The 15,319-nt window shown below is 40.4% G+C and overlaps 1 protein-coding gene across 1 annotated transcript in view; it reads right to left on the minus strand.

Moving 5' to 3' along the window:
- Positions 1-13,594, minus strand: part of IL16 (interleukin 16) — a 33,259-nt gene extending 19,665 nt beyond the window's left edge. Inside the window, exons 1-3 of the mRNA XM_063347204.1 lie at positions 13,268-13,594; positions 3,495-3,631; positions 2,690-2,822 (exon numbers count right to left, since the gene is read on the minus strand). Of these exons, the coding sequence (XP_063203274.1) occupies positions 2,690-2,822; positions 3,495-3,631; positions 13,268-13,579 (582 nt within the window). The 5' untranslated portion in view covers positions 13,580-13,594. The remainder of the gene's footprint in view (positions 1-2,689; positions 2,823-3,494; positions 3,632-13,267) is intronic.
- Between the last annotated feature and the right edge of the window lie 1,725 nt (positions 13,595-15,319).

Here is a 15,319-nt window from a genome sequence, read left to right on the forward strand (position 1 = left end):
ATTAATTATTTTAAATAATTAGGATGATAAAGGAGAATGCAGGTCAAAAACTTTGCTATAAGCATGATTATAACTTGCCAAAGTAATAAGATAGAAATAGAGTCCTCTCTTTAGTCAAAACAGACAGAAAACTGGTTCAAACAGATGGTTCAAACAAATTCATATGTTGATATATAGATAAACTATAGCCATGCTTGTTAATTTCTGGGATAACTGGAGCTTTTAGGTATTCTGTTTCCATCACCTTAGAAGAGTGCTATTTCCAAGAGGAAAATTCTTAAGCCCAGGTTTGCAATGTTGGATAGGTGTTTAACTTCTCCTGATTTCAGAGGGACAGTTTGTAGTCAAAATACAATCTGGGTGTTTAAAAACCTTTGAGGACTAGGCTTTAGTGTTTTCCAAAACTTCATCCTCTTCAACTTGGAAACTTGTAGTTGCTTTTGAAAATATGTACGCTAATTCTAGCGTTTAAACACTTGTGCATAAAACACTCAGGTTTCTAAATGCAGGTTTTTAGAACGGTTTGAAAATAAATAAATGATCCCATCTGAGTAACAGTTGATGTTAGGTATGATTTCTGGATGCGTATTGTTCCTGAAAGTCCTGCTTCTGTTGTGACATAGGGAATGACGTTGATCCTGAGGAAGTCGTCGTTAAAGGAAAAATAGTATTAAATACAAACAGCATATGGAAACTGATTGAAACACAGTAAAACTCAAAATATAAAAGGGGTTTGCTCAGTGATATTCTCCACGGGCTAAGAAGGCCACAAGAGCAGCATCAGAACAGGATCTACATGTCCTAATCCGTCTCAAGCCAACCAAGACAAACACTTTCTTCCAGAAGCCTGGTTTTAGTAGTGCTGTTAGGGGATACCTCGAGAACTAATGAATGGTAATTTTCCTCTTCGACAGCAGGTGGAGGCATTGCCAAGTAGCAAAATCCTGCTAGGGCTTTCTAGTCCCATTCCCCTAGGGAACTTGTCAGAATAAGAAATGCAAAGATCCTTAAAGGGGCATTTTGAAAATTATTTTGCAGTGTTTCTTTTAACCAGATAGCTAACTTGAAAAGCCTTTGCTATTAGCCTTTAATTAATTTGGTGCAGGCTTGTCTTAAATGCACAGTTTGCCTGGCTGCCTCTTGGGTGGTACTATGCTACAAATATTTAATACAGGTCATCTCCGTCCACTTAGGCATTTAAAGGAGAGAAAATAAACAAAAATCTTGGCAGAATCCAGCAGACGTCTGGGTGGGAAAGTTCAGTGCCATCCTAGAAAGAGGAGCACTCTACTCAGACCTGATAGCGGCTCCAGTCAGGGGTCTTTTCTCAGTCTATGATTATATCAGAGCTTTCTGTGTGACCCTATCATAGATAACAAGCAGAAACTGTCTTTTTTGCTTGATTATGAAGATCTGAAGCCTGCAACAAATCTCTGGCTGAGGTCTCTTGTTTTTAAAGTGGTAAATGTGTGGTAGGGGACTAACTCTGTCTAGTCATCAGCCTCAAGTTTCCTCCAGAATTTGCAAGTGAAAAGCATTTGGTTGCCATCTAGTTTGGGGTGGGGATGAGAGGACAAGCCTGAAATGAAATGTGACTAATCCAATGAAATGGACTCTGAAAGAAAGACCAAAAGGGTTTTCCACCGAGAGATTTAGTGATGACCTGGGGTTGTTGACCTGTTAATGCTGCCTCCCTTCTCTCTGTAGCAGACTCCAGTAACATTCACTATAGGACTTTTCTAGCTTATAAATCCTAGATCCACAAAATGACTTCAGTACAGAGCCTTCTCTCTGGCTGGAAGGCTACTTCCCAGAGCCTTCTCTTCTCCAGGCTGAACAACCCCAACTCTCTCAGCCTGTCCTCACAGCAGAGGGGCTCCAGCCCTCTGATCCTCTTTGTGGCCCTCCTCTGGACTTGCTGTGACAGATCCATGTCCTTCTTATGCTGGGGGCTGCACAGCTGGATGCAGTACTCCAGGTGGTGTCTCATGGGAGCAGAGTAGAGGGGCAGAATCAACTCCCTTGACCTGCTGGACGCTCTGCTTTTGATATAGCCCAGGATGTGGTTGGCTTTCTAGGCTGCAATCGCACATTGCCAGCTCATGTTGAGCTTCTCATCAACCAACACACCCAAGTCCTCCTCCTCAGGGCTGATCTCTATCCATTCTCTGCCCAGCCTATATTTGTGCTTGAGATTGCCCTGACCCAAGTGTAGGACCTTGTACTTGGCCTTGTTGATCTTCACTGAGGTTTGCATGGGACCACCTCTCAAGCCTTTCCAGGTCCCTCTGGATAGCATCCCTTCCCTCCACCATTTCAACTGCACCACATTGCTTGGTGTCATCTGCAAGCTTGGGGATTTAAGGAATCTTTCCTTAAATCCACCTCTGTCTTTGCTTAACTTGCAAATGGAAAGTTAACATTGGAAGCCTATGTGTTTCTAAAAGGAGGGGCTTTACAGCCCTTGCTAGAATTTCCCAGGGCCTTGGCCTCCCCATAGTCTCTGTTTATCTGGGAAAAAGCTATGCTGAAAGTCACCAGAGTCTGACCACAAGAGGTTTGGGATTTCATCAGGAAGCTCAAAAACATGTTCTTCAAATGTCTGGTGCACAAATTCCCCTTCTCTCTCAAGTAAACGTTCTCAAATCACACCACCGTTGTGAGAGGGGACCGCTACTTTCATGCTTACTTTGCTAGCCACCATCATGTTCAACAGCCGCGTTGTTGGGTTAATGAGAGGTTCAGCCTCCCTGCTGGATGGATCTTTAAGTGATTGTCCATTTAGTGTTAACAGTTCATCCCTTGGGCTCAGGCGACCAACCCTTTAAAAAAGAAAAAAGGAACATGCTTGTATATAATTTTACAAAGAACAATATGGCACTATTGTGCTACACGTCTTGCTAGCTGAGGTGTCAGCTGCAATCATCCCTTTGCTTTGAACAGAACTGTCACGAGATGTCTTGATGTGTGATGCACCCCATCCCCGCCAGGATTTTTTCCTGTTGCTGCTCTCTTCTTGCTAAGTCCTAGCGATCAATGGCTGCCTTTCCACATACAGCTTACATCCAGGCTAACGTGACAGCATAGAATAGCCCAAGCCAGGCAAAATATTCCTCCTTTCTCACCATCTTGCATTTGCAAGTTGATCAGAGGTACGCTTTACTCCCTTTCAGGAATTTTGGTTCACATTGCTTTCCAGTGGCCTTGCTATGCTGGTAACACCCTAATGACATTGCCCTTTAATAGGGCAACCAGGAAAACAGCATTTGAAAATGTCATGTTATATTCAATCTTTCATTTTTCCAGGGTTTATACATTAGTGCAAGTGAGAAGCATTAGATCCCTGAATGGTCACAGTTGTATTTTTCTAGAATCTAGACCTGTCTCTCCAACTGGAAGTGTTGTAAGAAATGTAAACATCATTGCCTTTCTCTGAAAAATCCGTGCAGACAACTGGCTCCCTAATAAGCTTGCTGACTCCATGTGTGCTGTACCTGTTTGCTGCACCTCCAGCAGGCACCTGGCTGCCCGTGAACCCTTTCCAGAGAGATGTGCAGTTTGGACTCCTAGAGAGCTTGATTCCTGAGCTTCTGTTCCCTGTGGTTGTACACAGCCTGCAGATGCAGCTGTCCTGATTCAGAAGATGAAAGGTTGCATGAAAGAAAATGTACCAAGGATGTTAAAAGTTACTTACAGTTATCTTGAGCCTTTTAAAGAAATGCAGAAAATGGTCTTGTTCTTAGAACGAGATTGCCTCCGAGTAGAACAGGAGCAGGGCTTTAACACTGTGCAGTTGTAAAAGAATAATTGTATTACAGAGTCAGTGTTTAAAAGTTGTTTTCCTTAGGACTTCAGTGGCTTCTGGCTACAAGAGGGAAGTATTAGAATAGAGTGCCCCTTTACATAGAGGGGAAGAGAGCAGATAATAGACGTTTCATAGTAACTGGACAAGTTTGCCTATGCTAAGAAAAGACAGGCAGGAAAATAAACATATGCCATAAAAGGAAATACTCTGGAAAACAGAAGAGGTCTGAATGGAAAATAAGTGTATACAAAACACTAGAAGCTCCACCCCTGCTGCTGACTTGTTAAGTGGGGGCAGGGGAGCAGAGAAGACTGCAGCAGTGGAAGATTCTTTGTCCACTCCAGACTGGTTGAGGTTGCTGTAGTCTGTGTGTTGCATCTGGAGGACTAATTGTAAGCACATTTTTAATATGGTTATGAATCATTAACATATGGACTTACAGAAGGAGAATAATGTCTTAAATCATATGAGTAAGTAAAGCAAAGAATGGATTGAGTAAGCACATCAAGGATGACACATTTGTCTAGGAAATACACTCCTGCAGCACTAATGCATGAACAATTAAAATTTTAAAGAGACAAGGACAGCTGGGAAGTTAGCACACAATTTCTTTTCCATTTGCTTAGTAAAACTCCTAATTCAAGTATTCACTCATTTTTCTCCCACATGAACCCACCTCCTCTGCCCTCGACAGCCTCTCCATACTCCACATAGTGAAGGGGGCTCTCAGTGTATCCTGGATCCAGGCTTGCTCACGAGAGATTTGTATGGCTGAGGTATAGATTTCTGAAGGGGAGGCAAATTTCATATGTTAGGACAGGCCACAAAATATAGCAGTGGTCAACTGTCTGTATTGCTCCCAGGTCCTCTGGTCAGAGCGGGATGAAGTATTTCTAGTAATCTGTAGTCCTCTGACAGCACAAGGAAACCTTCTTTGCCATCAGTAGGGCTTCATTTCTGCCCTAAGCAGAGTTCCTCCAGCCCTGAGGGTTAGAATCATTATGCCCTTTCACCACAAATCAATAGGGATCACATCATACCTGACTGACAGCAAACACAAACTGCAAATTTTACAGCAATGTCAGTAAAGGTCATTATCTTCCAGGCTGACTGTTGAAGCCTGGCTCCCATTCTGAGACCTGCCAGAGTAAATCTAAGGCTGTGAATGAATGAAGTGTTTAACTTTGAGCCCTAGGCTCACTGCATGCTGAATTCAGTAGGTAGGGGCTATACTTGCATTGACTGACTTGTTAACTCTGTGGGTTTGCTTACATTCCAGATTGTCTGCCATTAATGAGGAGTGTCTGAATTTTACGAAGCCTGTTTTGTTCATGAAGAGTGCTTCTAGTGAGTAACAGGTAAGTGTATAAGCATGGATAGAATTCTATTTTAAACCAGTTCATTTGAACTCTAGTATTAGTTTTGGCGATCCTATATTTATTTTTCACCAATGGTAAAGATCTTGGGAAGTACGTACTTGAAATCAGGACTATGTTATGTTCTTTTTTATCTTATGGCAGTGCTTTGAATTCTTCGGCATGGTAACAAAAGAAAGACTAGAATTACGATGTCTTAAAATTTCAGATCTTGTGTAGCAAAAAAAGTGAGCTACCTTTTCTGTTTGTATTGGACCTTTGTTTTAGGTATCAGTAAGAAATTACAAGTCAGATTCTGCATACATGAAGCATCCATTAAACTCAGAGGGTTTTCAACGGGGTAGTGTGCTTGTTCTAAAACGTGAGAAATGTAAGATAGCTATTAAAGTTTGGCAATTATTCTGCTGGTTGGCAAAGTATTTAGAGACATCAGCTGATGATGGATTGGGGCTGTTGTGAAAGAATAATAGTATTATAGAGTCGGTTAAAAAAAAAGTAATTTCCTTTTTTTTCTGTAGTCAGAATTCAAGTTTGGACTTGCCAACTTCTCTTCTTTAGGAGTCTTTGCTCTTGTGTACTACTCCCTTGAAATATCTATATGTCTTCTCACAGATACTGGTCAGACACACGGGCAGAACTTTGCATAGCTGTTCTTTATCCTTCATTTTGTTCTTGATTTTAACTTAATGGTGTGCCTTTTCAGACTATGCCCAACTCATCTCTGTTAAGAGCACATTCATGCTTATGCCCTTCCTGCAACTTGTTCATAGTGTACAGCTGCTATGTTCATGGTGTTTATAAAAATCTTCATAGTTAATTGTCCAAAAGTGATTTGGCTCTCATCAGTTTCACAGGACATCACAGGGTGCAGTGGGTTTGGCTCTGAGGTTTTTCATTGCAGCAGCACCATGTAAGTCCTTTGGGGAAGACATTGTATTTTGTACAATGGGAGACATGCTAGTCTGGAAATTCTGGGTTGTATTGGGACATACATGTGAAATGACACCAAATAAAAACTTTTATGAGTATTCTTTCTAAGAGCAGTTAGTTGCATGCACTTAGTCAGAAGGAAAGTAGAGGTTAAATCTATTGTACACTGCAAAAAAAAAATCTTGGAAACAATTTTTGTTTAAATCTATAGTCATCTTACCAAGTTGAGCTACATTTCAAATAAGCTCTGTGTGCTAATCGTTTCTGCAATTCATTTATGTGAATTACTTAAGTAAAAAAAAAAAAAAAGAAAAGAAAGGTTTTATTGGTCTGTAGGGAGGGACATGTGGCAAATATCTGTATGTTGTCAGCATCTGCACTTTTCTGGGGCCTGGATATAGATCACTATATTCACATCCAAGTTATTGCAACATGACAGAAAATTAATAAAAGCTGTTCTTTAGAAAAATAAACATTTGACCAATTCATGTGCCAACAGTCAATTTGCTTTGGTTTTTTTTCTTTAGTATGTTTTATTTCCTGTCTCACTTATTATTTTATGCATAGAAATACTGATGATGGTTCCAAGAGTAAATACAGTATTTATTTTGCATCCTCCTCTTTTTTAAAGTGTCCTGCTCATTTTGAAAGGTGCTTTATAGCACTACATGTAGTGAATGCTGAAAATTTGCTAAAATGTTGGTAGGTTTTGTGTGTGGGCAGGTGGATTCTAGGTCAACCTTGCCTACTTATTATTAGAACATACGTTTAAAAGCGTATTTGCTGCCAGTGAATAAAATCTTTCTGCTTATAAGGGGCTTTGCCACCAAGTACTTCAAGACTCTGGGGAAACTTGTATCTGTATTATAATATCCACTCATCACTGTGAAAACAAAATGAATAAAGTCTGTGGGAGTGCATTATACGCACTAATTTGTCTTTAATTTGTCTTTAAACTGAATCTGCTTGGCTGAAAGATGGTAAAAATCGAAGGTGGAGTTCAAGAGCCTTCTTGAATGCATTTTTGTCACAGGTGAGAGTAGATTAATTTTTCATGTGTTCAGTTCTGGAAAAGTAATTTGCATGTCCAGGCCAGCTCTCTCCTTCTGCTCCCCTTTTTTTGTCATGTAAAATGTAAAGCTTCTGAGGATGTTTTTCTATCTGACATTTAAAAGATTTCTTTTTCCCTTCATGCTCTCATTAGACATTTCTTGCCCAGAGTCCCGTCTCAACACATCTAATTCCAGATGTTGTTTAGAAATAAGGGTAACCATGGCATCTGTGGAAAACTGAAAAACTTTTGTGCACTCTTAAACGTAAGACACAGTACTTAGATTGTCCCTGAAATGAAGTAAAGTGTTATACAAGGCTAGTTCAAGTAAGGTCTTTGACTGAGTTAACCAAGCGTATGACAATGAGCTGATTGACTGCTGTTTTAAAAAAAGAAAAAAAAATAAAACAAAAAAAAATCTAACAACAGTACAATAATGAATTTAAATATTTAGCTTTTCTGGCCTGCTGATTGTGAAATGGCTGGGATTTCCAAGTGGAAGATTAAGAGAATAAAGTCTTTGGGGATTTTCTTCTAGAAGCATTTTTTTCTGTATCAGTTCTAACAGAGAAAGGGCCAGAGTCTCTCTGGCATAAACTGACATGACTCCACCGATTCTGACATATCCTGGCCAATGTCTTGGTCTTTTCAAAATATTTATAGTAGATGTAATACATTTTCCCAGCAGCATATTCCCTTTGCAATTTATAAAATGGCAGAAGTTAGAAAGCCTTTGGATGATGCAAGAAGCAGGGCATGGGATTATGGTTCTGCCCTAGATAGACGATTCAGCACATCAAATGTTACAGACGGACCTTTCCACCCATCATCTGGCCTTTGGTATGTTTTTCTGGGAGCCTTTTCCCTGGCCCACGTCTTGCAGCACGCACTGTCTTAATATAACAGCCTCTTTCCCAACTTGCTCTGGGGATAACATGGCCCCGATGTCACAAAAGCAAGAAGTCCAGGAAGACAGAAAGAGGGAACAAGTAGGAAAAGGGAAGAGAACACATAAATGTCTAAATAAATGCAGTCTCCTTTCCTGGCTTTGTTTTTCCATCCTGCCCATAGGCTCATGTTTTAGACATTACAGTCTGTTGCTGTAATACTTGTCCTGGTACCAAAGGGCCAACTAACTCGTGTTTGCATAAAGGCGAGTTAATAAAAATATATTCTGGTGATGACCAAGGGAGAAAAATGACCTTTTGCTTTTTTCGTCCTTCAAGCAGAGGGTCAGGGACTAAAGGAAGCAAGGAAAGAGAAGTTTCTAGAACTGAATGGAGCTATGCAGTCAGATCAGCTTGGATCCAATGTTTGTATAACCAGTCAGCCTTTTCCTGCCACAGTTTATTCTAGGTGCTGTTTCAGTCCTGCTAGCAGCCCCTCCGGCTGGTAACTCTCTGTGCTTCCCAGGGCACTTGTGGTGCAGGGAAGAGGTAATGGAACGCTTCTTGAAGAAGCTCTCAAACCCATCAGAGACTGCTGTTCTCTGAAGAATAGGAGTTGATATTACCTAGTCCTGTCTGTTACCTCTACAACTGGCATAGGTTCAGTCTTTGTAGTGATACGAACAGGAAAGGCCATCTTCCACGGTGTTTGCTGTGTCAGTGCACAAGGTATCAGACACTGCTTACAATTTTTTTGTTTTCTTTTCCTTTCAGGCCACATGAAAATTGCTGATTTTGTGAGAAGCAAACTATAAAGGAGATCTGCTTGTTTATACACAGACAAGCTGCTCCAGTTCTGTTCATACCAGACTAAGCACACCTCATCTTTGAAGCTAAATGGTCCAGGACCTGGCTGAACAGATGACACCCAAGTAATCCTGGGTGCTCTAGACACAATAAGCAATAGTCAATACGAGTGAATATTGGAACACATAAACCAAATGAATTAAAAGACCGTTCATCTGCTCTCATCATTGCTGACAATACATTAGAGAAGGAAAAAAAATATCTTTGCTATTTAGAATATATAATGAAAGGAGATACTTTGAAGAGGATGTAGAGATTAATGGATAAGACTGAGACGTTCTTTCCTAGGTACTCATAAAGCATAAGTTGTTATGCGCTATAAGATTTTGATACAGCTTTTCTTTGCCTGGGTGTACATGGTGATGTATTATTTGCTTCTACTGCTTTCCTGTACAATCAGCCAGGCAGAAGGAGAGAAATGGCTGGGAAGTTTATGAAGTAATAGTCGTTAGTGGGAACATCTCTACTTGCCTTTCTGCTGAGCAACAGGCAGATGAATGAAGCTGCTGTTGCAACGCACAAAATGTGCCGAGGACACAGAGAATAAAAGAAGGAAAAATGTGTCACTTAATAGCAAGTGGGGAGTAGTAAGGTGATGCACTTTGCTGCAGATACAATTCCTTCACTTTTCCTGACTGTTGCTTTCTCTTCCTCTCACTTTATTTGCTTTGAAGTATTCCATGGTCAACTGTTTCCTCTTTTCCTGTCTTTGTAATTCCACACTCTCTCTTCCCTTTTCCCAAATTATCTCCCATTTTCTTCCATTCTCTGTATGTCATGGCAGCAGCTTTTCTGTCACAAAAAACGACTGGAAACAGGACTCCAGCAGGGTAGTGAGATATCTGTGGCATAAGGGTAGGCTGAGGTCAAAGAAGGACATAACCACTAAGGACTGTTACACAGGGCCCTGTGTGACATAGAGTGGCCGTGTCTCAGCAGGATCTGAATGACCATCTGGTCATCCAAATGTCTGAGGTATCTGCATAGTTCATACGGATGTAGCACTGACTGAGGTTTTTGCTCTGAATGTAATGAACAACTAAATAGCTGTTGCTGTTGGGCTCCTATTTAAGTCTTCTCTCAACCTGATTTCTTTCCACTTGTTTATAACTTCTGTACAGATGAAAGGTCAATCCTTGCAGTTTTACATGTTGAGTGTGCCACCATGCCACATACTGTTGTAAAGAAGTTGCCTAGAAGATACACTTGTGAACTGAAACCCCTATCATCTGGTACCGCCCACGTATCATCACAGTAAAAATGGTAGGCAGCATCACAGTTAAATAATGTCCGTCCTCTGCCTTTTTGGTTCACTAGTGGTGTAAATGCAGACTATGGATGCTTTGGTTAAAAACAAAAATATCTGCACAGGTACACGATATTTTTTTGCATCTGTGGGCCAACCTTTGCAATACTTCTCACAAGAGCCAAATTTACCCAAGATACAAGGTTGTGGTCCCTTCCCACACACATGCTAGCATTGCGGTATCAGTAGGATCATAGAGGAGCAGTGATATCAAATTGCGGTCCCACCCCAATCAGGGTAGTACTGCTGGCACCAAAACCTGTGCATGTTTTGGTGAAAAGAAGAATGAATAAAACCTGGTATCATCAGAATTTCAGCCTTCTGAAATTCTCTGGTGTATAGTGTGATCTGAATTCCAGCTCAAAGTCTTTTCTACAGGTAGTGCAATAAGAACAAAGTGTTTCTGTGGGGACTGTCTGGACTCTAATATAGGTTGTGCTCATGCTGCAGTGCTTCCCTCAATGTCTACATCAGTGTTTTCTATTGAATACTGAAGTGAAAGGAATTGATGTCATGATGCACAGATGCCCTCTCCTCAAAAATCCTCCTCTTGCCTCTCATTTCCTTGTTGTAGGTAATCCTAAAGATTTTGAAATCGGGAAAATGTGACTCTAGTACATATGCAGAAGTCCTGAAACACTGCTTGATTTGCTCGTGGTTTATGCAATAGTGAATCCCATGCAATCAGCAGAGTATGGCTCAAAGAGATACTTAAATTTTTGAACAGAGAGAGGAACTGGTATTTGGAATACTGATATTCCAGGTTTCCCTTTAGCTCTGGAGAAGAGATGCACTGGGAGCATTAAATCATGTAGCACTTTTAAACATTCTTCTCTCTTTCCAATGTGGCAACAAAAATTAAGTTGTTCAGTTCTGTGGGAGTTATTAGCACCTTCAGAGTCATGCTTAGGGCTGCAGGCACTGGAAAGCAGAATAATAGCGGAATATCCTCAGCAACACCACAGAAAGAATGGAATCAATTTTCTTGAACAAAGACAAGGATCCTTCAGCTCTGAGTCACACATCATGAATTTCTGAAGTGTCACATGGAAATGGAGAGAGTAAGTGTTAGGCTGGGACTTGAAAAATGCTTGTTGACTCCTTTCTTAAAGAGAGAGGTTTTAAGCTTAAACTCTCTAAGGCACGTGGTACAGGAAGATTGTTCTGTCAGGCTTGTGCCATATGGATGATAGAGATCACTGCTTTCATAATATAGGGCAAAGCCTCGGCAACAGTAGTACAGGATAAGTCAGTGTAGGTGTTACCAAAGTTCATCCTATTTAGCATGAGGAGATAAGACTTTTTAGAATCACTCTACTGGTCCACAGTTCTGAAAGGTATGGAAGATTAGCAAGTAGCATCTGAAGAGGTTTATATTGCTATGAGACCTCTGGAGAGGTAATTTACTGTACCCCTTGTCTACAATGGCACTAAGCAATCCAAATGCTGCTGTAAGAGATTGCGTCTCTGACTAATTTATGTCACTATCCATCCAGGCTCCTGACCCATCCTATTCAGTGGCACTAACACTCCAGCCTAAGAGTGCATTTATACCCTCAGCAGTTATATTTTATCTGTGCAATGGCATTAGTTATGAAACTTACTCTGTTCCCCGGATCCCTATTTGAGCTGCTTGGCAGCTATAAAAGCAAATGATCTAAACTTACAGTCTGCAATAAGATACTGAGTAGTTTCATATGGGTAGGGATCACAACACTTATTGGAGCCCCACATATTTTGGAGGTACGCAATCAAGTAGACTGTGGCAGCTGACACACACCTAAGAAAATGCTTCAGCCTTGTTAAAAGAGAAGTGGGGGGGAGTCCACAGAGGCCAGCTCCTTCTTCACTCACAGAAGGAAATCTGCAGGGTGCATATGGACTGTTTCCAAAAGGGAGGGGGTGGTATGCTTTTGCAGGTGACTGAGTGTATTTTGGGACTTGGGTAAGCGTCACCTATTCATATTTTCTGTCAGAATGAAGCAGAAAATTGGTTTGGTTTTGTCCTCATGCTGGGACTTTGCCAAGGGCTGAAACACCTCACATCCAGATCTCTGTCCTGCTGCAGTCTTTGCAATATTGGGCTGCATGCTGTGATCATTAGCAAGAAACTCAAGGGGTATGGGGAGATTCTGATTTTCAGTAACGCCATATCTTTAGATGTAGAGGTCTAGTTTTAGCCAATTTCTGTTGAAGATATGCAAAATACAATAAAGTATATGTCCTGGTTTGAGGTAAAACAGAGTATATAAGGAAGTATATAAGGAAGAAATATTACAGATGAAAGAAACAGTTGTTCCACATAAGCCACTCTTTTCCCAGGTAAAAGGCATATAATAAGGGAGGTCCCAGGAGGACACAAACTGTATCGAAAGACGTGTCGTACTTGCAGTGAGGTCCCTTTTACGCATCTCACCAACAGGTAGAGAGAAAGTGGAAAAATTAGGATATGTCACTGAAAAGTAACTTTTTAAAAGCATCTAAAATATATTGCTCAGACTGAAAAATTGTCCAGCTCTTTAGGGTTAATGTAGTTAGTTCTTGATTAAACAATAATGTTGTAATATGAGGCTGTTAAGAGTTTTGCATCTCTAGGAAAAAGTGACATCTCTGGTGGTTTTAGAGCCATCACTACCTCCTTCCTGAATTGGAGAGCAAGAACATCTGTCTGCTGAATCTCCTGTGTCTTTCATAGTATTAATATAATTCATACTTGCACAGCTTATGAAATCTCATGGTATCACACTTTACAAATGCACTTTACTATAGTGACAGTTTTATATTCTGACCTGAATGTTACATTATAGGTTGAAAGCATGGAGAGTGGCCTAGCAGTCACTGATTTCAGCAGAATGTCAATCAGCAGAGTGCAAGAGCGCATCAGGAAAGCTAATACATTTTCATGCTGTTTATACAGAGCAGGAACACTGCAGGCTCATAGACTCTGAAAAAGCCAAGTAGAATTCTGTGTTCCCGAGAAATATCAATCCATTTAGGAACTACTGCAATGGGAAACATTACAATACACTGTACTGAGTTGCCTACCTTGGTGAGTAACTTTCTTCTCATGTTGTTGCAGTTTTCATTTGCTGCAGCTTTGGACTGGACCATGCTGGTGATCACACGCGGAGGATCAGGTGGGCTGTCTTCTGTCTCTGATGTGTATGGCAGTTGTGTTCTAGGACAGCAGTCAAAATCCTCTTGAACCCAACTGGTAGAGATCTCAAAGGGGTCGGGGCATTTCTCATCAGGACTTGACCCATCGTCACTGTTTTTGGCGTTGCAAAGTATAAGTGATCTTGAAATGGAGCGAAACTTTTTTGACTTCCTGTTCCCAGAATTGCTCTTTCGATCCATCTTCAAAGAGCTGGTGGTGCTGCTCTTTTTCCTATCATTCTCCCATTTATGCGGCATGATACTTTCAATAACTTTCTCCGCTTCTCTGGTGCTAAACATCCTCCAGGAAAGGAAATATAAAAAGTAAGTTGTAATATACCCCACTTTCTCCCACTTAATAACCTACGCTACTGAAAAGCCCTAATGAATAATCGAATCAACAGAGCCTTTCAGTCTGCTAACAGCCACGTGATATCTCATGACTTGCTAATTCTGTTTCTGTGCAGTGCTCTACTAAATTCTCCTTCACCTTTTCATTCTCTTCCCGTGCTCCCCAAGCACAACAGAGTGCTTTTAATAAATGTTTTTGATGCTTCCATTGTGCTGCTTCCTTTGGGCTTCTGCTGAATTTGCATGTTGCAATCCCAAATTGAAAAGGAAGCTACTTTAAAAGCATTATTCTATCCTTCTAACGTTATTTGGAAAGGGGAAGCTCCTTCTGAAGTTTGATTCATGAAACCACTATAATTCAAAGAAGATTAATCAAATTGTCGAGGTTAAGTTCTCCGCCTGGCACATCTGATTTGTAAGTGGTTTAGCAAAAGTAGATCTTAGCCATGAGAGAGTAAGGAATGTCAGGCTGATATAAAACTCCTACTTTTGCAGATCAGAACTCACTTAAGACCGTGCATTTAACAGTAACAGAGAGATCCAGTGAAGCACTTAAGATGTGAATATCTGATTAGGGATTGAACTCTGTAAAGGAATATAGCTCCAATACATCCATCAAAAAGTGTCCCATTACGGAAATGGTTTGTTTCAGCATATGATTCAGCATACAAAATTAAGAGACGATGGAAGAAATGCTATACAATCAAAATGTGGCAAAAATTGGAGCTTTTGTAAAATGAGTAGAGTAATGAGCATGTTACGATAACAAAGGGGAGCTTTGTTAAACTGTTTCCTTTTCTCTCAGAAAAGGTTTTCTAGAAATATTTTAGTAGGTACATGTCAGTGCTGAAAATTCAGTAAGAAGAAGTCTAAATTAATTACTTTGGCTTTCTCACTTAGGTTTTATTGTCATATTTATTACACAAACTTTTCTGTTCTCTTCACAGTACCTAATTGATAGTGTATGCTGCCATTTTAGAGAAAACACCAATTGAAACTAAAGGATTTGCATAAATCAAAGATGCTATAGGTATTATACACAAAATTGAAAATCAATGTAATTTGAAAAGCACTTCTCAAGTATACTCTTGAGAGAAAAAGTTTGTACATTGTGCTCTAAACTGGGTTGTTGTTTGGTTTGGGTTGGGTTTTTTCCCTGCTACTATGCAGAATTAGGTATGTATGTATGCACTTTGTACCTGAAATGCCACTGGTGATACAGGAATAGAAAAAGGCAGATTTTCTGAAGACTCGTAACAGCCACAACAATAATCATGGGCCTGCAAGTTCTGACCAAGCTAGATTCATATAATAAGTCCAAGTTAACCTTATAACAAATCTGCAGGATTGTTTTTCTTTCTATTTTTTTTTCTCTCTCTCAAACAAATAACCAGGAAAAACAAAACCAGATGATAAACATTATGCCATTGAGTACCTGTCTAAAGGAGCTGTATGGCCTTGCTGGAGAAATAGACCATTCAGCGTGAATCTGAATTTGTTTGGATTTGTAAAAGAAAAAATAAAAATTGCACATCGCTTTTTCAGGAGCAGCAAAGAGGTCCCTTCATCTCCCAGGGAGAAGGATGTTTA

This window comes from Chroicocephalus ridibundus, chromosome 9 (assembly GCF_963924245.1).
Source record: "Chroicocephalus ridibundus chromosome 9, bChrRid1.1, whole genome shotgun sequence".
NCBI classification, from domain to species: domain Eukaryota; kingdom Metazoa; phylum Chordata; class Aves; order Charadriiformes; family Laridae; genus Chroicocephalus; species Chroicocephalus ridibundus.